The sequence below is a fragment of the Mesoplodon densirostris genome, chromosome 4, assembly GCF_025265405.1.
Source record: "Mesoplodon densirostris isolate mMesDen1 chromosome 4, mMesDen1 primary haplotype, whole genome shotgun sequence".
NCBI lineage: Eukaryota > Metazoa > Chordata > Mammalia > Artiodactyla > Ziphiidae > Mesoplodon > Mesoplodon densirostris.
This window is the reverse complement of record NC_082664.1, coordinates 94,766,174-94,787,840: the sequence shown is the minus strand read 5'-3', so window position 1 is coordinate 94,787,840 and position 21,667 is coordinate 94,766,174. Positions and strand designations below refer to the sequence as shown.

Below are 21,667 nucleotides of genomic sequence, written 5' to 3'. Positions count from 1 at the left end.
GATTTAGAGCACAGGCAAATTTAATTTTAAAGTCTCTCAGTGGACAGCTTAGAGCTTATACTGCCTGTGCTTTGCATTTGCTTGTAAACTCCCTCTGATACTGTTAATATTTTAGTCTTTCTTAAATGAGTGGTGTTGTAGAAAACGTTTATAGAAAAAAAATTGTTCCTACAGTGTGAGATTTAAGTCAAGGGAATAGCCAGGAAACTGAATGGCCCAAGAAATATTTTGATTAGATTAAAACAAATTACACATTTTCTACTAAGTAATTTTTTCAATGAAATGTTACTGTTACATGAATCCAGGAAAAGTAAATTGTGCTCATGAATCAAAATACTTTCTTAAAATATGTCATAGAATATTTATGGAGTCCTAAAAGGGCAAACTAAATGTAATTTACTCATTTCTTTCCTGGCAGAATTGTACCTTTACACCTCTGTCAGTCTATGAGGAGGTAAAAATTCATGACTTTTTGCTTACTTTACCATCAAAAAGAAAAAAATGATGTTATAATTACCAGTTCATTTTCTTTCACAGATACTGGTACAGATAGCCTACACTATGATTCACTTACAAACAACCCTTAAATCGTAGTGACATAAACAGTTGAAGTTTATTTCTTCCTCATGTCACATCTGATGCAGGTTGGGTGGCCTTCTTCATCTTGTAGCCGTGATGCCTAGACTAATGGACTTTAAGGTGAGCACATCAGAGTAAGGATGAGATGAAAGAGACAAAATGACTTTCAACTGCTCTTCCTCTCACATTTCAATGGCTAGTGTGGGTCACATGGGCCTGACCTAACTGCAAGGGAGACTGGGAAATAACGAGTATGGATATTTGTTGAGTAGTGTCTCTACCACACACATCCTCTGACCATAGGTCAGTTCCAGGGTAGTGTATAAAGGGCCAGGCTGGATTAGGTAGACTTCTTACTTGGAATTACAGGAATGGGGCCCAGAATCCTCCTTCTCAGCATGACTCCTTATAATCTTAGCCCCCGCTTCCCTGCTTGACTTTTTCTTCTCATAGCACTTATCACCATCTGGCATACTCTACAAACTGCTTATTTTCTGTTTATTATTTATTGTCGATCTCTACCTGCTGCCATGTAAGCTGCACAGGGATCTTTGTTTTGCTCACTGATATATGCCAAGTCCCTAGAACAAAGCCTAGCACAGAATAGGCGCTCAATAAATACTTGCTGAATGCATGAATAAATGGTCACAGGTGCTGGAGAATGGGGGACAGGATCAGCCTCAGGCCCCAGAGAGATTTGATAGAGCAAAGGAGTGGCCTAAGGTAAGGGATTGAGAGTGCAGTGTGAAACGATGGGGTGAGGAGGAGGCTTCCTGATGGGAACTTGTAAGACACAGCAAGGGTTCTGGGTCCCCTTCTCCTGGAGGGCAGTGGCTAGGAGAGGGGTCATCTGGTGGTTTTACAATGTCTTTTCTTCAGAATCCTTTCTCCAAACACAATTTAACACAAAAATCCCAAATTTAAACCAATACAAGTGGTGCTGCTTGGGCTGAAACAGGAAAATACTTCCTCACCTAAAATAATTCCTTTATCACAGATGGGATAACAGGTCCTGAGAGGTCAGAGGATTTGCATATATATATAAATAGTCTTTTGTTAATGCTTCATAAAATTTGTTTTAAAAGTGTATTAATAATTATTACCTAATAGTTGTGGCCTGAATCTGCTTCACATAGCACAGATAATTCACCAAATCTCCACCATATAATCGTTTTCCCAAATAAAGGCAACACAGACCTCTCTTTTCTCTCATTTATACGTAAACTGTGGTCACTTTTCAGAGAACATGTAATGCCACATTTATGAGGCTGGTACGCTTCTGGGCTAAATACCAGATTTCTGCTAAAGTTACTCTTTCATTCTTAAATCTTGGGTTGAATTTCAATCTACCTTAAAGTTCAAGGCAATTTGATGTTCCGTGGGTTTAGCCATATTAAAATATGATTTTTGGGGCTTCCCTGGTGGCTCAGTGGTTGAGAGTCCGCCTGCCAATGTAGGGGATGTGGGTTCGTGCCCTGGTCCAGGAAGATCCCACATGCCGCGGAGCGGCTGGGCCTGTGAGCCATGGCTGCTGAGCCTGTGTGTCTGGAGCCTGTGCTCCGCAATGGGAGAGGCCACAACAGTGAGAGGCCTGTGTACAGCAAAAAAAAAAAAAAAATATATATATATATATATATACACATATATATATATATATATATATATGTGTATATATATGATTTCTTGTTTCCAAGAAAGCATCTGAAAATGAACGGAGGGATTAGGGGGAAATACTGTAAATTAGATACAATATACAAATTAGATTTCCCCTGTTGGCAGCCAAATTTAAAGACGAAGAGAGTGATGCAAGATGTGGAAAAGTCTTTCAAAGAGTTGGGACAGTTAACAAACCCCAAATCCTTCCCACAATTGCTTTTGCTTTCTTATAACCTTCAACTTTTCCTTCATTTCCTTTTCTCCAAGCCCTAGTTTTACGTTCAGTCTCTCCCTGCCTCTGTGACACACACATTCACACACCGTATACTATATACACACATTTCTCTAATGACCCCATTTCACCATTTTTCTTTCCTCTGTTTTTACATTATTTCTAACTATTCTCTTTGCATCTTCCTCTTTCACTCTTTATTTTAGTTTACTTATCTCCTCTACCCACATTGTCTCTTTTTCTGTTATTTTTTATCTTTTCTGTTTTCATCACTCTCTATTAATTAGTTTATTAAGCTTATTCATTAAGCACCCCTAAGGACAAGATACAATACAAAGTATATAGAATTATAACACATCTTCACATGTATTATCAAGGTTCTTTAGATCCTTTTACTCCTCCAGTCTTCTTCTATCCCCTCTTTTATGTCTCCTCTGTTAACCTTTGTCATAATGAGGTATCAGTAGATTTCAAGTTTTCTTCTGGTGACTAAAAAAAGATTTCCTTGAATCATGGGAATTAAAGCCAGATATTGCATCTTTTAGCTTAAATTAAAAGTATGATATCAGCATTCTGTACATTTGAAAATGCCCTGCCTGGCTATGGTAAGGTCTAATAGATGAGACAGACGTGTGAGGCATGCCCTTTCTGTCTGTGCTAAGAATATCTTTTAGCTTGTGACTTCTGGGCAAATCTGGGTATGGCCTTATTTTTGCTTCTAGTTACCATGTGGTTTTTCTTCTGAGATTTGTCAAAATACTTTCTTAACACCAAACTACAGTTTTTTGTCCTTGTGTCGTAAGGGCATATCACATCTTCTAAGTAGCTGAAGACCTGAGTTTCCCAGTCCTAACTCTAGAGAAGTCCCCACTGGGAACTCCAAACTGGGGACAAGACCAAGAGTCAAAACTGAGATGGGTAGGGCTCCAGGATGTCTCTTGTAAGTCTCCCTGCCTCCCCACTTTTGCTCTTAAACCCAAGGACAGTGTCTTGTTGGTGGCCTCTTTAGGCATGGCATGAGCTTTTTTTTTTTTTAAAGATTGTCACTTCAGACTACTTAAAATTTATTTATTTATTTATTTATTTATTTATTTTTGGCTGCGTTGGGTCTTCGTTACTGCACGCAGGCTTTTCTCTGGTTGCAGCGAGCAGGGGCTACCTACTCTTGGTTGCGGTGCAAGGGCCTCTTGTTGCGGTGGCTTCTCTTGTTGCGGAGCATGGGCTCTAGGTGCATGGGCTTCAGCAGTTGTGGCTCGAGGGCTCTAGAGCACAGGCTCAGTAGTTGTGGCGCACGGGCTGAGTTGCTATGCGGCATGTGGGATCTTCCTGGACCAGGGCTTGAACCCATGTCCCCTGCATTGGCAGGCAGATTCTTAACCACTGCGCCACCAGAGAAGCCCAGGCATGGCATGAGCTTTCATTCATTCTTTTCTTTCTTTTATCCATTCACTCAGTCACCTGTTCATTTATCCACTAAATGTATATTTAACACAATGGCAAGGAGATACAGTATTTAGTAAGCCTGGGGATACAGTGGTTAATAGGTCAGACGCAGACATTGCTTTCATAGCACTTATAGCCCAGGGGAGAAGACAGACTTGAACAAGAGCTCATTCCCAAGGAAGCCTTTAATTAGATATAAGTCCTAAAGTTCTCAGTCACTACACATGATGTTGACACATGAAGAAGTACTCACTATGTACCAGGCACCATGCTAAGTAATTGCACATATTATCTTACTAAATCCTTACAGCCCTGGGAGGAAGAGATTATTATTACTTCCAAGTTATGGGCAAGGAATTTGAATCTCAGATAAATTGAATAACTTTCCCAAGGTCCCAGGGTTACTAAGTGGAGGAGTTAGAATATGAATCTAGGACTGCTGGCAAAGCCTAGTCTATGAAAGGACATGAGAGGCTCTAAACTGCAAACAGAAAGGCAGCATGGGAGAGTCAGGGGAATCAGCATGACTGCCTAGCTCCTGATCAGGGTAAGATACACATTTCAAGAATATTTTAAACCTGAAAATGCAAAATGAATTTCCAGAGATCAAGTCCATCCAGGACTCAGATGACATCATCATGTTTTTAAAAAGTAGCCAATGTTCGGGCTTCCCTGGTGGCGCAGTAGTTGAGAGTCCACCTGCCGATGCAGGGGACACGAGTTCATACCCCGGTCCAGGAAGATCCCACATGCCACGGAGCGGCTGGGCCTGTGAGCCATGGCCGCTGAGCCTGCGCGTCCGGAGCCTGTGCTCTGCAAAGGGAGAGGCCACAGCAGTGAGAGGCCCGCGTACCGCAAAAAACTAACTAACTAAATAAATAAAATTAAAAAAGTAGCCAATGTTCTCAGTGATCTTGAATGTCAGGATCCCCGAGAAGAGCTCATAGAAGAGCTGGCCAAACGTAGAGACCAGCACACGCAAGACAGAGGTGGGTTTTGGTAGGTAAATCCATTTATTTGAAAAGTTCTCATATAAATATTTTTATACATTTCAAACATCAGAAAAAAATTGATATGTAGTCTGTTGAATTTTATAAAAAAAGATACATAACTTGACTTAAAATTATAATAAGTATAAAAATAGAGTGGATCTTGATTTTTCATTTTGAAGTCTTATAGGAATTGACAAGATTTACAAATAATAACTGGAAATAGTTTCAATTATACATTTGTAAACTGGTCATTCTTATGCCTTCGGGAAAGCCCCGGATGTAAATTGTCCAAATGTGCTTAAGAATCTTTTGCATATTGTTACTGGCTGGACTAAGATCTGTTTTTTTGCAAATATGACAAGTTTACATATTTTGTATGACTGTTAATACTGAGTTTCGAACCAGGGAAAGGTTGACTCTTTTTTTTTTTTGCTGTACATGGGCCTCTCACTGTTGTGGCCTCTCCCGTTGCGGAGCACAGGCTCAGGACACTCAGGCTCAGCGGTCATGGCTCACGGGCCCAGCGGCTCCACGGCATGTGAGATCTTCCCGGACCGGGGCACGAACCCGCATCCCCTACATCGGCAGGCAGACTCTTAACCACTGAGCCACCAGGGAAGCCCCCTTGGTTGACTCTTTATTTCAGGAATCTTTGTGTGTTTTTGTGATCCTTTCTAAAGAACAGCATGTGTGTAATTAAAACACAGAAAAACAAGCATCTCTTTTTGGTTAAAAAAAACACACACACACACACAGAAAGGCTTTTTTAGCATCTTGTGACTTTTTAAACCTATCAGATATGTTTCCTATTCACCTGGACAGTAGCACAGCCTAACAGCAAAGCTGATGTGACTGTGTAAGGCATAGATGCCTTGTGAAGACAAGGAGGAATAACTCTTCTCTTTACTGCTGGTGTTGATGTGACCATTATGGTGGTGATGATGGGTGGCTAAGGCTTAATAGTTGAAGAATAATGAGGTTTTAGAAAATGGGAAGGTGACATTCTTCTTTCTAAGAAAAAAGTATTTATCACAATCATCAGGGCAACAGTAGAGGGCAGTCTTCTAAAAACTCTAAGAAGCTCTTGGCTGGAGAAACTCTTGAACAGCAATGATGATGTCTTATTTATTTATTTTTAAATTTACCTATTTATTTATTTATTTTTGGCTGCGTTGGGTCTCCGTTGCTGCACGCTGGCTTTCTCTAGTTGCGGCGAGCAGGGGCTACTCTTCATTGCGGTACGTTGTGGTGCGTGGACTTATCATTGCGGTGGCTTCTCCTGTTGTGGAACATGGGCTCTAGGCATGCAGGCTTCAGTAGTTGTGGCTCGTGGGCTCAGTAGTTGTGGCACACAAGCTTTAGAGCACAGGCTCAGTAGTTGTGGTGCACAGGCTTAGTTGTTCTGCAGCATGTGGGATCTTCTCGGACCAGGTATCAAACCCGTGTCCCCTGCATTGACAGGCGAATTCTTAACCATTGCGCCACCAGGGAAGTCCCATGATGTCTTATTTAATAGGTAATTGTCTTAGGGAAGAGTTTTAGCACAGATAATCAAGAAGCATTGCTAATAATAATATCCATAAAGAAATAAAGCCAACTGCTCTGGAAAAATCTTGAAGTATTGGGTACTGAATTCCATTTTCATGGTAAACTATAGATTTCCACTTTAAGATAAACACTTTAGTTTGAGAAGGTTATTAGGATGGTAATTAACCAACAATCCAGCGGACTAAATTTAGAATGCCGGCAGGGTTCAGAGTGAAATCTCATGGATTTTGTTTGGTGTGGCCTAGAGTATTTCTGTGCGATTGCAAACTGGATGAATTGCTATCTGCTTACACGTCTGTTATCTTCAGAGAAGCAAACAACTGTGACTAGCTAGTTTCATTATATTTATACTTCATTATTGACATGATTTTTTTCCCAGTTATTTTATTGCTCATTAAAGATGACTTTGTTCTCTAAACATGTGTTCAGTGAATAATTATGTGAGAAACAATGCTATTTTTCCTAAACTGTTTTCTCATCCATTGTCATCTGTTAACTGCCTCTTACTCTTTGACACAATTAGAAAAGGGAAGAAAGGTCCTACAGTTTTTCTCTAGTCCTTATTTTGCTTTATGAGAGGAATACAGTTTTGATTGCTTCTGATGTGCTTTAAGTTGCCCACCTTGTTTTCAGATCTATTTGTATCCCTTTAGAGTTAGGCCAACCTAAGTCCCCCGTTGTGGCTGGGCGATTAGGTCTTCCAATCCCCTTTATCATATTACCATGGAAATATACCACTTCTTTCATTCATCTTAGATCTGCTCTAATACTCATATCATCTCCCAGTCTTCTCTCTTAAAACCATCTTTCCATCCATCTCTCCAACAAGTATTTATTAAGAACCTATTATGGAGCCAGTATGATGGGTTATGGGGATATAGAAGTGAATCCAGTGCTCCATTCAAAGAAACCTGCTCACCCCTTTTGGAAAGAGGCAGAAAAGACATTGGGAAGCTTGTGTTTTGTGCTAACAGGGCTAAAAGGGGGAAGCTGAGCACTTCTAAAGATTAAAAAAAAAAGTAGTTTGGCTTTGTTCTTGCCACTTTGTTTTGACTAGGCCCTGTATTTAGTATGTATTTAAATCACTGGGCCCACACTCTTCCAGAAGGGCTGAATTGGAGTTTGGCTTCCAAAAACTGAGGCAGAGCCCTTTGGCCTTACTGCCTGTTTCTGTCTAGAACCACACCCTTGGTGTCAGGCCAGAAGTGGATGAGCCTTGGGGCCAGGGAGGAGCGAGCCAACATGTTCAAGGCTGTATTTGCCTCCATGTCAGTCTTTGCTTACGACAATAAAAATGATCAAATGAGCCTGTTTTTTATATTCCTGTTGGCAGGAACTGTGTATCATGTTGTTTTTGCCCAAAGCACTTTTTTTTTTTTAGTGGCCGAGTTTGAAGCCTGAGAAATTGAGTCTTGGGTCAAGAATTTGGAATAAGCTTTGAGGGTTGCTGTCGACCCATAATTTTATGTAGGTTTTGCTGGTGACACCCAATTCAAGGTTCTAGAAAATTCAAGAATGTATATTATTGGTCAATGTATATTTATTGGTCAAAAGATACTGAATTCTTAGGGTTTAGAAAAAGTCTTCTCTTCTACAATGTAATTGTCTAAACAACTTGGGCCAGTTGAAATCGGTTTTCATTTACTTTTGAATATCTGTGATATATGCTGTAATGGGAGCAAACAAGGACTTAGCCACTTCCCTTCGTATAAAAAGTGACTTTGTACAGGTTATTTAGCCTCATCCAAATCCTCCTGCCAGCACGCTCACAGTTAGCAGTGGATGTCTGGGAAGAAGCCAGTGTGTGTCCCAGTTGGGGGTGTTCAGGCAGTGACACTTTTATGATACTGGAGAAAGGTAGATGGAGTTGGAAAAGCAGCCCGAGCCCTCGAGTCTCTCATTCCTTCCAGACTCTTGTTTTTGTTTTTTCAAGCAAGGTCTATGAATATTAGTAATCTGGTTGGTTAGGAGTGATCAGGCCATGTGAAAACTGGCTGCTGTCTCCTCGGTCCATGAGTTTTAAAAGGAAAACATATCATCCTACTAAGGAAGGGAGCCCATCTAAGAAGGCTCTAGGTTCAGGAGGTGTTTGTTAGGGGTGTAACAGTGCAATACAAGGTTCTGTAGGCCTGGCTGGCCTCTCTTCCTTTCAGTCAGTGCTGAAAATGTGCTTCCTTTTTTCATTTTCCAAATGACACTTTTTATGTTGCAATCTACCCTTTTGGCTTCTGATTAAATAAATGTATTTTTATTGTTTTCAAGAGAGAATTTTGTAGACACTAATCTTACCCCTGGCTGGCTTGAACCCTGTTTGGATCTACCCTCAATCTCCTTTTTCATTCCTTCCCTCTCTCTTTTTCTTCCTCTCTTTCTCTGTCTTTCAAATCTTTGTACTCATAACTTATAAAAAGTTAACCCCAACTGTTTGCAATGAAAATGTACTTGAATCTAATAGATATATTTTGTGACAGGGCCCATGAAAGATTATTTCTGGTTTGTTTTTCTATCAAGAGAACCCGCACCTAAAAGTGTATTTCCGTATTGAAATAATGGAACGAATTGATTCATTGATTTAGAATGGGCATGCCCTTAGTTTGGAATGGGCTTGGTATTAAAAAAAACTAGAAACATCTTCTGGACAGTTTGGGGCAAGTTATATGGTGCCTCTGAGAGCCCCCAGATCTCTGAATCTAATCAAGATAAGAAGCATAGAACAGCTGAAAGGAATCACACGCATTCTCAGGCACATGTGGCAAACAAGACCCAGGTTTCTTGGGGGTGGAATATAGTAGGAACCCCGAAATTCTGATTATCAGCCTAGAAAGACGCAATTAACTTTGGTTGTGAAACTGGAAGTATGCCACTTTAACCTGTGTGAAAGTTACATTAAATACAAAGACATGAAATAAGAAAAACTTTTAGGATCATCCCTGCTTTATCTTTTCAAAAATCATTTGTTACAAACCAAAAGTAGAGATTAGTGTTTTTTTTTCTTTTTAGAGGAATAAACATCCCATGGCTCTTGAGGTTTCTGTTCTTATTTGGACAGTGCAGAAAATAATGTTTCAAAATATCTGATGGGGCCTCCCTGGTGGCGCAGTGGTTAAGAGTCCGCCTGCCAATGCAGGGGATACGGGTTCGTGCCCCGGTCTGGGAGGATCCCATATGCCGCGGAGCGGCTGGGCCCGTGAGCCATGGCCGCTGGGCCTGTGCATCCGGAGCCTGTGCTCCGCAACGGGAGAGGCCACAACAGTGAGAGGCCCGCATACCGCAAAAAGAAAAAAAAAAAAATATCTGATGGATTTCCATCTTTGTACCCCTCCCACATGATTTTTCCTAGCACAGCCTAGGATATATGTACATATGTGTATATATGTGTATTTTGCTGTCCGAAAGAGAAGGAAACTGTACTGTATGTTAGAAGTTGGGTGCTAAAGCAGTACTGTGGACCTCTAAAGAGAGTTTGAGGTGAGTCATAAAGATGTTTGTTTTTTGTATTTTACAGGGATTGTTGTCTGTGAGGCGCCTAACAACAAACTAGATAAATTCACTGGAGTCCTCTCTTGGAAGGGCAGCAAGCACTCCCTCAACAATGAGAAGATAATCCTGAGGGGCTGTGTCCTGAGAAATACCAGCTGGTGTTTTGGAATGGTTATTTTTGCAGGTACAGAAGACTCCAGGGTCTGTTATGGGAGGGCCCTTCCTGAGATCTGCGTGAGCACAGTCTGTGGCTCTCCAGGTTGGATGAGCACGGTGCTTTTATTGTGTGCAAGGTGCCCTTCTGGGTTGACTGCAGAGTAAAGGGCACCAGGATAAGACACCGCTGCTCTGGAAATAGTTTGTGTGGCCCCAGTCTGCAAGGAAACACTGACATCATGAACTTATTCTTTTTTTTTTTTTTTTTTTTTTTTTTTTTGCGGTATGCGGGCCTCTCACTGTTGTGGCCTCCCCCGTTGCGGAGCACAGGCTCCGGATGCGCAGGCTCCGGACGCGCAGGCTCAGCGGCCATGGCTCACGGGCCCAGCCGCTCCGCGGCATATGGGATCCTCCCAGACCGGGGCACGAACCCGTATCCCCTGCATCGGCAGGCGGACTCTCAACCACTTGCGCCACCAGGGAGGCCCCATGAACTTATTCTTAAGAGTGCATGGGCCTTAATTACTCAGATGCTAGATACCTACTGGTTTTTTTCTTTTTTTTTTGGATAGATTTTTATTGGAGTATAATTGCTTCACAATACTGTGTTAGTTTCTGTTGTATAGCCAAGTGAATCAGGCATATGCATACCTATATCCCCATATCCCCTCCCGCTTGAGCCTCCTTCCCACCCTCTCTATCCCACCCTTCTAGGTCATCACAAAGCACCGAGCTGATCTCCCTGTGCTATGCAGCTGCTTCCCGCTAGCTATTTTACACTTGGTAGTGTATGTATGTCGCTACTCTCACTTCGCCCCAGCTTCCCCTTCCCCGCCCTGTGTCCTCAAGTCCTTTCTCTATGTCTACGTCTTTTTTTTTTTTTTTTTTTTTTTTTTTTTTGCGGTAAGCGGGCCTCTCACTGTTGTGGCCTCTCCCATTGCAGAGCACGGGCTCCGGATGCGCAGGCCAAGTGGCCATGGCTCACGGGCCCAGCCGCTCTGTGGCATGTGGGATCTTCCCGGACCGGGGCACGAACCTGTGTCCCCTGCATCAGCAGGCGGGCTCTCAATCACTGCACCACCAGGGAAGCCCTCTATGTCTACGTCTTTATTCCTGCCCTGCCACTAGGTTCATCAGTACCATTTAAAAAATTTTTTTAGATACCATATATATGTGTTATCATACAGCATTTGTTTTTCTCTTTCTGACTTGGTTCACTCTGTATGACAGACTCTAGGTCCATCCACCTCACTACAAATAACTCAATTTCGTTTCTTTTTATGGCTGAGTAACATTCCATTGTATGTATGTGCCACATCTTCTTTATCCATTCATCTGTTGATAGACATTTAGGTTGCTTCCATGTCCTGGCTATTAATTCAAAAAGAGACATGTACCACAATGTTCATTGTAGCACTATTTATGATACCTATTGTTTAATTTCTCATTCTCTAACCCCGTCTCAATCATCCCCATCATTATGTGTATTAATCAGCCTGCCTTTAAAGTGGAGATGAGCATGAAAGGAAGCCCCAGCTCTGCTGTTAATTTTGTAGTTTGCCAAGTTCAAGCAATCCTTTTGGAAAAACCTTCGTAGAGATCCTGCAGTTATTTCTGTGTCTATTTCAGAGCTTCTTCTACTATACATCAGCAGGACAGTGGGTCCTGGAAAGGCTGTGCATGCTGGAGGTGGGGATGGGACTTGGGGGAGGGAGAGGAGTGCCTCTTCCTCTGCCTGCTGCCACTTTTCCTGTCTCTACTTTGTCTCTATGGGCCCAAGATGGCACTCTCCTGCTAAGGAAGCTTACAGTAGCACCATTTCGTAAAGCCTCTCAAATTTCACTCATGGCTTCAATTGCCAGTCCTTGATTTTTTAAAAATCCTGTTTATTGTGACACCAAATTAAGATGTGTTTTGGGTTGACTATATGTGCAATCAAAACTGGAATGTTCTTCTTAACTGACTTCCTTCAACAGCAACAAAATGTTCATTAAAGACTCAAAAGTGTTCCAAATCTAGAGAAATCCTCCCAATTCCTCTTAAATACTCTCAGCTGTGGGTGTTAGCAAGGCTCTTGCTGCTTGGGGCATTGCCATTGTAAGGACTTGAGAAATCCCTAGAAATGAGGCTGTATATACAGTTTTATCTGGGGATGAATCTGGTTTCATAATGTTTTCACCAGATGCTTTTACTCTTTAGTCAGGGGAATAAACCTATGATCATCTATTTCCTTATTTGCATCTTGTACTGAGAAAAAGAGTGCTAGGCTTATACGTCAACGTCTCTTTACCTTCCCCCTTTAGTCTTTCCATTTAATGAAGGGGAGATTTCTTGGAGGTCCTCTGATGTGAAGGACCCTCTTGGTTTGCTCCCTATCATTAGAGAAATGGGGGGGTGCATCATCCTAGGAGTGGGCTGTAGCCCAAACTTTTGTTTGCATTTGTGTGATCTTGTTTGGAATGACTAATTCGGAAGTATGGTTCAGCTATAGCATGTTATGCTAGGACAGCTGCTGAGAGCCCCTCAGGGGTCAAGCTTTCCTTCATAATGTTGGCTCTGTGGGAAAATGCTCCTACATAGAAGAAAGTGGAGTGGTAAGCTGGACAGGTCTCCCTCCAAAAAAGTATAACAGATAGTTCACAGAATTTGGATTGAACAGATCTGGGTTTAAATTTGTTTACCAGCTGGAGAATGTTAAACCTCGGTTACTTAAACTTCCTAAGCTTTAGTTTTCTCTGCTATAATATGGGGATAAGAATGAGTACATTAGGGAGTCACTGTAAAGGCTCAGTGAGGCAATGCATATGGAAGAGGATGCTTGACAAATGCTATTTTCTTTCCTTCCCTGCGTCTCCCTTCTTTCAGCATCAATTCAGAGCGCATTGTCTGCTCCATAGGCTGAGAGTTGGGAAAATGTACTGCTCTTGGATCTCGGCAGGGAGAAGTGGGGCATCACCCTCTTTTGTGATGTGACCTTGATGTTCACTGGCAGGGGATCTTCATGAGGCAGATATTTGTAAAGCAAAGCATGCCTATGTTGACTTTAGTCTAGGCACAAACGTTAATAGAAAGTTCAACTAGAATAATGACAGGCTGAGGAATCGTTGGTTTCGTCAATATCAGAGTTGAACAAATGAGTGTCTCAGAACCCCTAAGTCATGAGACATCTAATTTGGGGAACTAGTTCTAGGTGAACACCTCGATCTTATGAAAGTTACCCAAAACAAATTATTAACTATTCTTTCTGTATTATTACTCTAGTTATACCTGCCATTAAGGATTGTGCAAGGAGTATAGTTGACACAAACATGGTTTACTTTACAAATCTATAATTTATGAGGGTCTAATATACATTAACAGCTAGGCCATGCCTCCCTGCTATGGTTTTCCTTTATCTCAAGAGAGGAGAAAGTCCTGTTTCTGAGGGTACAAGTCAGAAGTCTTATTCATTTAAGGCATCCATAGGAGTCAGGACCATCTTGGTGCAATGTAGGTTTTTGTGCTGGATGCCTTCCACTTGCCCCTCCAGATCTACTCTCACCATTTCACACTCTTTGTCTGCCTTGGGAGGCTGACTTGTATGGTTTACACTAATAGGTTTCCTTGAACTTTGGTCCTATCATTGGGGGTCCCTGGGAAGAGATCAAAGGAAGAAGATTGAGGTCAAGGTATTTATTCCCCCAGACTGCCTACCTTCAAGCTGGCTGGGTCCCTCAACATAAAGTCACTCTTCCTCTAAAGGCTGCAGACTTTACACAACTCTCTCCTTAGGGTCTAATAACCACCCCTTTCCCTCATCCTACCCTTCTGGTGTAGATAGAGAAACATCTTGATTGCTACCAAGTCCTTGGTTACTGCATTAACCTTTTACTTCTGTACCTCTGATACACCCACTCACACTTTTGTAAAGAGTCCCTTTATAAATAAACCTTTCTCTAATTATCCTTGATCAATGTGTCATCTGTTTCCTGTTTGGACTCTGAATGAGTCACAGTCTTAAACACACATTGTTTGAATGAGTCAGTGAATTAATGGACTATTTCATATAGCTTTAAAAATAGTGGTTAAGAGCAAGAGCCTTAGAATTAGATATATCTGGGTACTAAGTTCGGCTATGACGCTTACTAGACAAAAAAAAAAAAATCTCAGGCAAGTTATTTAAATTCTTTAATCCTGAGTTTCATTATTAGTGAACTAAGGATAATAGTACCTAATTTTTTGGCTTGTTTTAAGCCTTAGTGAGATAATAGGTGAAAAGGACATATGCACATTGCCTAAAACATAGCAGGTACTTCATAAATAAATTCATTCATTAAACAGTTATTTATTGAGTACCTACTATGTGGCAGGCACTATGCTACTTACTTATTTGCAATTAAGAATGTGAACAAAAAAAGTGTGGTCTCTTCACTCACATGGTTTTGAGTCTGGTAGGAGAGAGAGACATTAATCTTAAATAATTGTAGTAATGAGTATATAATCTCAAACTGAGATAAGTGCTCTGGACAAAAATAACATGGACTCACAGTATGTAGTGGAGGAATATGAAGGGAAAGAACAAGCTAGCTAAAAGGCATGCCATAGGCAAAGGCTCTATGGTAGGAATGAGGCTGGGGAGGTAAAAACAAACAAATAAACAAAAAACTTAAGAAGGCCACTGTAGAGCATGGAAAACTTGGAGGATAGAGATGAACATGTGACTAGAGACAGGGATAGGGGCCAGATCATACAGGTCCTGTGGTCTGTATCCAGAATTTTGGTCTTTATCCTGAGAGCATTCAGAAGCCATTGCAAGTTTTTCAAACAGATGGCGTGTGTGTAAGTGTTAAATTTGAAAGTTTCACTCCTGCCTACAGTATTTTTAAAGTTGGTAAATAGGGTCCTGGAAAAAGTGTATGATTTGGGTGGTGGCAGAGTAGATGTGGGGAGACAAAGTTGCTAGGCTTTTACTACAGTCTAGTTGAGAGATGCCGCTACTTTGGATTTAGGGTGGGAGTGATGTGATAGACTAGACTCTTAGGTTTCTCCCACTCTTCACAACTGGATGGATAGTGGTGCCATTCACCGAGATAAGGAACCCTGGAGAAAAAGGTCACAAGTTGGGCTTGACAAGGGCCACTTGAGGGGCCTTAGAAAGACCAGGTGAAGATATCATATAGGCAATCAAATATATGGATTTAAATATATGAGTTTAGGGCTCAGAGGAGCAATCTGAGCTGGAGATATACATTTGGCCTACAGATGTTAATTGGAGCTGTGGTCTTAGATGAGATTGCTCAGGGAAGGTGGATTGAGAAAGAAGAGAAGATGGCCTAGGCCTGATTCTAAAGATGTCTCACTATTTAATGGCTGGGAAGAAAGGAATGAGCATAATGGAAGACAAAAAAGAAGCTACCAAAGAGGTAGGCGGGAAAGCAGAACATGTAAAATGGAAGCTAAGGAAAGTGTGTTTCAAAAGAATGGAGTAGTCAACAGTTTCAAAGGCTGCTGAGAGGTCCAAGAAGGCATGGAGGATATTGATGATAACACCAAATTTGTTTTGGTGGAGTGACTGGCCCAGAAACTAGCTTGAGAAATGAGTGGGAGATAAGGAAAAAGAGACTGTTGAGTATAGGAAATTCTCTCAGGACTGTGACTATGAGGGGAAGAAGAGATGTGTATGTCAACATCTGTGGATATATTTAAATAAGTGCTTAAGAACCCATTCAGTGGATTCTTTGCTAGTCTGTGTGTGTATGTATGCCTAAGAAATGTAAATTTTTAGCACAAAACTGGTCTGTCAATATTTCAGCTTTTAGCAATCACAAACTCTATTTGCTCTTTGTGATCTTTACTAAAAGAAATACTTCCCACGCTCAGTGTCCATATGATTTTAATAAATGATTCTGAGAAAATGCGGGTGGTCTCCCTTACACAGCAGTGTCTGGGAATAGGACACTGGGGTACAATTTCCAACTCAGGACAGTGAATTGTTTGAGACCCCAATCTTTGCTCCAATTTGTCTTTCAAGTAAAGGAGTCTTTTAACGATGTTCCCATGCTTCCCTGACTTCTAGAATGGCGTATAATTCCATGTGTGCCCCGCTTCTCTCTTTTCTTCCCTTTCCCTTCTCCTCTGCTTTTAAGTGGCTGTGTGGATTGGTGATAATTGTGGAAAGATGAAGTGGAGAGGGAAGACTAGGGAAATCTGATATAATTAAAATGTAATTGCTTCTATTTAGCATCTTCTTTGTCCAGAAGGAATTTCCTTAGCAGTATAATCTAATATTCTTTGTTAATCATCTAATAATCTACCTCTAAAGCAGTTAATAATATTCTCAGAATTTCTTGAACAAGGCACTTAGTAAATATCTAACATGGGATTTAAGAGAATTACTTGAAATAAATCTAACAATTTAAGACAATTCTTGCCCTTACAAAAAATGCATATTATATAAATAGTGTGCAATACACAATAAAGGTTTAAATTACTTGCTGTTGTATTGTTGGGAGTTATTTTAGTTTCTCCATTAAACGCACCTCACATCTTTTTGGGAAACACATCCAGAATTTGATTTCTTATCTTAACTTTCCATTCAGACCTTAGTGTTCTGAATTGTGTTTATTACTACATTCTTTTAGACATTTATAAATTATTCCTCAGTTTGACTGACATCTTAATCTTTAATTGCTTCAAACTATAAGCACATCCACACACAGGTTTTTGAAAAATAGCATTTCTTAAACCTTTTAGCTGCAAGTTATGTCTGGATTTATCCCCTTCTAAGAGGACCAGTTCCCTTGCAATTTCCAGGATTGTTGTTAAGCCACCAGATGAGAATCATAAACAACTTAATAATAATCCTGTTCTTAATAAAAGTCAAATTATTTTGAAAAAGCATATTATTTTCCTTTCAGAAACATTTGATATAAGTAGGAATTAATAATAATAATAATACATCATCTAATCATTTCAAAGTTATATCTTTTTCTTTCGTTTTTTTTTTTTTTTGCAGGTCCTGATACTAAACTAATGCAGAACAGTGGTAAGACAAAGTTTAAGAGGACAAGCATTGATAGATTGATGAATACTCTAGTATTATGGGTAAGTTACCTTAACAAAATTAGGCACTATCATTAGTCATTGTTATCTTAATATATTTCTTACATTCTTCTGAGAATTCTTTCAGAAATCTACATTCTCCTTGTGGAATTTGTATTTGGGGACTTTGCATTTGGGGCCCAGTTCTACTGTCTTCTATTTCCTAGATTATGATTTCTCAGTCATTGGTAGAGTTTCTCATGAGACGTAAGTTAGTGCTTATGGAGGCCTTCATGGCCTTGCAAGACCATTTGTTTTTAAAAAACAAAACATAATTTTTAAGGTAGTTTGGTCTTTTGGTCATGTTACATTTGCTCATGCCCTCTCTACATAGCTTGTGGACAGGGCTGGCTTCATGGATAGGTGGCCTGTGAAGTCACACAGGGTCCCCACTCAGAAGGGCCTCACACTTGGCTTATTGATCTGTTGTTGCTGTGTAGAAATTCTTCATAATTTTTGGAGAAGGGGTCCTGCATTTTTATTTTGCACTGGGCCCTGATAATTATATAACTGGTTCTGCTTATAAATCCTCTGAGGCCCAAGTCACTGTTCACCTCCTTCATGAAGACTTCTAAACCTCCTGGGCCCATGGTTATCTCTTTCCTCTGAATTTTTTTTCTCCTCTGAATTTTTTGAAATGATTTTCTCTACCACTTGTGAACTCCAAATAGTCAGGTCTTCTTCACACCCCACCCTTTTTTTTTTTTTTTTTTTTTTTTTGCGGTACACGGGCCTCTCAGTGTTGTGGCCTCTCCTGTTGCGGAGCACAGGCTCCGGACGCACAGGCTCAGCAACCATGGCTCACGGGCCCAGCCGCTCCGCGGCATGTGGGATCTTCCTGGACCGGGGCACGAACCTGCGTCCCCTGCATCGGCAGGCGGACTCTCAACCACTGCGCCACCAGGGAAGCCCCACCCCACCCTTTCATCAGTTAATCTCGTGCTTTCTCATGCTGTGGATCTGATTGTTATCTGACTTTTGTGTCATACTGCTTTGCCTCCTTATATTAGGGTTGAGTTTAGAACATTGACTTTGAAATATAAGGACAGTGACTCTGAACCATGTTTCCCTACCAGCCCCATCACAGACTCACAAGTAACGTTAAAGAATCTGCACTCAGTAAATATTTGCTCAACTGATACATAATGGTGGGACCCTGAATAAGGAAAAAAGGGAATGAACTCTTTGGGGGCACAAAATATTGTCCGGGCTCTGTGTTTTACTTTCAGTGTCACCCTCAGACCTGGGCTTTCCTCATCTCATACCCATAGAGTCCATGAGGCCAAGGGGACATTCCCAGAAGGATTCTGTGCCCACCTCCTAGAATTCCCCATTTAAACGGACTTGAGCCCACCTGTAGGGCTTGCATGGGGATTGTATATGTATCCACCACAGAGTAAGCTTACTGGTTGTGAAGCAGGCACTGTCCTAGCTTTTTCTACTAGAAAATTGAATGATCCATTGGGGACTTAGAAGCCAAGTCCATCCTAAATTAGGGCATTTGATACCAAGCATCACCAAATTTAATGTTCTTAAAGTAATTTACTTCCATTAATTTGTAGTGTTAGCCGTTGAAAGGAAAGAGGATACTGTGAGACAGGTACCAAATTGGTAGGATTTGGGGGATTCACAGTATTACTTTTCTCCAATACCTGGTTTTCTAATATACTTTAAATTAGGTTTTCCTGATTTAAAGTATATTAATATACTAATATATTTTAAATCAGGTTTTCCCCAACTTTCTCTTCTTATGTGCCTATTTTGTCCATGAACGAATAAAGGAGGCAGTCCTAGAATGCCTGAATATTCTTTCTTGGAGGAAAAAGGAAATAGGAGAGAAATATGTTCCTGTTTTTAGCCCCACTCCTCCCTCAACAGTGACTGGTATCTGCTCCTAACATGGTGACACTTAGCAAGGTCCCCAGAACATTGTGTTCAGCTCAGGTGTTATATGTTTGGTGACTTTGTGTCCTTCCTTTCCAAGTTCGGGATTTTGGACTTACAAGGGACTGGCCTTGCTGTCTTCCTAGTTACTTTACCTCTAAAATGTCTGCTTTCCTAATACTGATACTAATCATAATGTAAGAGTTGGCTAATAGTTTTCAGGTTGCTTCCTACTTTTTAAAAAAATCTCAGAAGCAACCTGAAAACTGTTAGTATATGTCATGCCATATTTTAATTAATCCTTATCTTTCTTGTTGACTTTAAGTAAGGATTGTGCAGCTAGGTCTGTAGCCAAGAGACTTGACTAGTCTGAGACAGTCCTTTATTACTGATATTTTCTTCCTTTTGCTTTAATTCCTTGGGTTACCATATAGTTTATCATTCAAACAGGATGCTTTTGAAGGTGAAAGAAGGGAATACTATTAATATTACACCTGGAAAATAGATGTAAACTGGGATTGACCAGAGCAAATCAGTACATATGATCTTCTTTACTTAAGCCACTCAAATATATGCACTCTTCACAAATAGAGGATGTGAAGTTATTAGCTTTGTGACCATAAAGAAGCTATATAATCTGTCTGGGCTTCTGCTTTATTTTGGTTTTGGCCTGTAAAGTGTGAATAATGTTTCTTCCTATCTCAGAGAGTCAATGGGAGAATTAAGTGAGAAAATGTATGTAAAATATTTAGCCAAGTTCCCAACATAAATACATTACATTTCACTTGTATGATTAATGATAGGTAAGATGAGCTTTGCATAACTTGCTTTTCAAATGACAATTTCTTGGAGTTAGAAGTGTTAGATTGCCTTGATATGACCAGTTTGGGATTCAAGTTAACCTTAACCAGACCTCTATTCTCATTTCAGATTTTTGGGTTTCTGATATGCTTGGGAATTATTCTTGCAATAGGAAATTCAATCTGGGAGAATCAAGTTGGGGACCAATTCAGAACTTTCCTCTTTTGGAATGAAGGAGAGAAGAACTCTGTGTTCTCAGGATTCTTAACATTCTGGTCATATATTATTATTCTCAACACAGTTGTACCAATTTCTTTATATGTGAGGTAAGATGAGAGTTTATACTTTGGTGAAGCCATTTCATCAAAAGCCTTTGTTCTGTGTAATCATTTTTTTGTTTTAAAATTACAACAGTGAGATAGATGTCTCCCTCTAACTGCTCATGATCTGCTACATCTGTTACAAATGAGGCAACTAAGCTGTTCAATTCGTTTAACTTTTACATTTTCAAATTTTAAAAAATGCATTTCATTTTCTTCTTGATTTGGTTTCTTAGGAATGTTTTCCTTTGGAATACATGGACTATGATATAATCTCATGCAACCTGATGAGTTAGAATTGGGTTGATGTTGGGAAAGAAATGGAAGAATATTTGGGGAGATCTATTGAGATGGTGCCTCTCTGGCACTAGTCTGGCTCCAGATACCTGGATTCAGACCCTATTCTACCACTTACTAGCTCCATAACCTTGGGCAAGTTACTTCACCTTCTAGTACCTCAGTGTCCTCATTTTAAAAATGGAGAAAGTAATAGTTCTACTTAAAAAGATTGTATGAGGAATAAACAAACCTGTAAAGCTCTAAGACAAATGCCTGACACATTGTAAGAGCTTAATGAATATTAATTTTTACTATTATTATTAGTAACTATCAGTGAGTACATGGAGGAGTTGAAATATAGTTGGTGGCACTTATTCATTGTTGAATAAGAAGTATGGTTCAGGGCCTCCCTGGTGGCGCAGTGGTTAAGAGTCTGCCTGCCGATGCAGGGGATACGGGTTCGTGCCCCGGTCTGGGAGGATCCCATATGCCGCGGAGCGGCTGGGCCCGTGAGCCATGGCCGCTGGGCCTGCGCATCCGGAGCCTGTGCTCCGCAACGGGAGAGGCCACAACAGTGAGAGGCCCACATACCGCAAAAAGAAAAAAAAAAAAAAAAAAAAAAGAAGTATGGTTCATAACTCCCTCTACAACTTGATCTGTCATTTCTAGATTTGGTCCTACAAACTAGAGCTAAAATGGTCTACCTATCTATGTATAAGCACACTTCTCTCTGTCTCTGTCTCTCTGTCTTGCTGTCTCTCTCTCTCTCTGTTTCTCTCTCTATATATATGTATATACATATATGTGTGTGTGTTTATATACATATATATATATATATTTGATAAGGCTTCGAAGTTGGCCCTAGAATCTGTACCTGAGACATTCCTGATCCTAATCCTACCAAGACTGAGTCAGATGGTCCCAAAGACACTGGAGCCAAGATGAGACTTGGTTGTTTGACATTATTATTATTTTTTTAAATTAATTAATTTATTTGTTTTTTAAATTTTTGGCCTCGCCGCATGGCTTGTGGGATCTTAGTTCCCCAATGAGGGATCAAACCCATGCCCTCAGCAATGAAAGTGAGGAGTCCTACCCACTGGACCACCAGGGAATTCCTTATTCCCCTTTTTTAAGGGAGAAAAAGAAGAAGGTGGTAAATCCAGGATGAACAAAACTATTAAGAAGTATAATCTTAAAGGTAGCTCCTCTCCAAA

At 40.5% G+C, this 21,667-nt stretch overlaps 1 protein-coding gene across 6 annotated transcripts in view; it reads left to right on the top strand.

Moving 5' to 3' along the window:
• Positions 1 to 21,667, top strand: part of ATP8B4 (ATPase phospholipid transporting 8B4 (putative)) — a 267,404-nt gene that overhangs the window by 143,019 nt on the left and 102,718 nt on the right. For all 6 annotated transcript variants that reach the window (XM_060096819.1, XM_060096817.1, XM_060096815.1 and 3 more), the window contains 3 exons: positions 9,956 to 10,114; positions 17,081 to 17,169; positions 19,981 to 20,177. In XM_060096819.1, the coding sequence (XP_059952802.1) occupies positions 9,956 to 10,114; positions 17,081 to 17,169; positions 19,981 to 20,177 (445 nt within the window). The remainder of the gene's footprint in view (positions 1 to 9,955; positions 10,115 to 17,080; positions 17,170 to 19,980; positions 20,178 to 21,667) is intronic.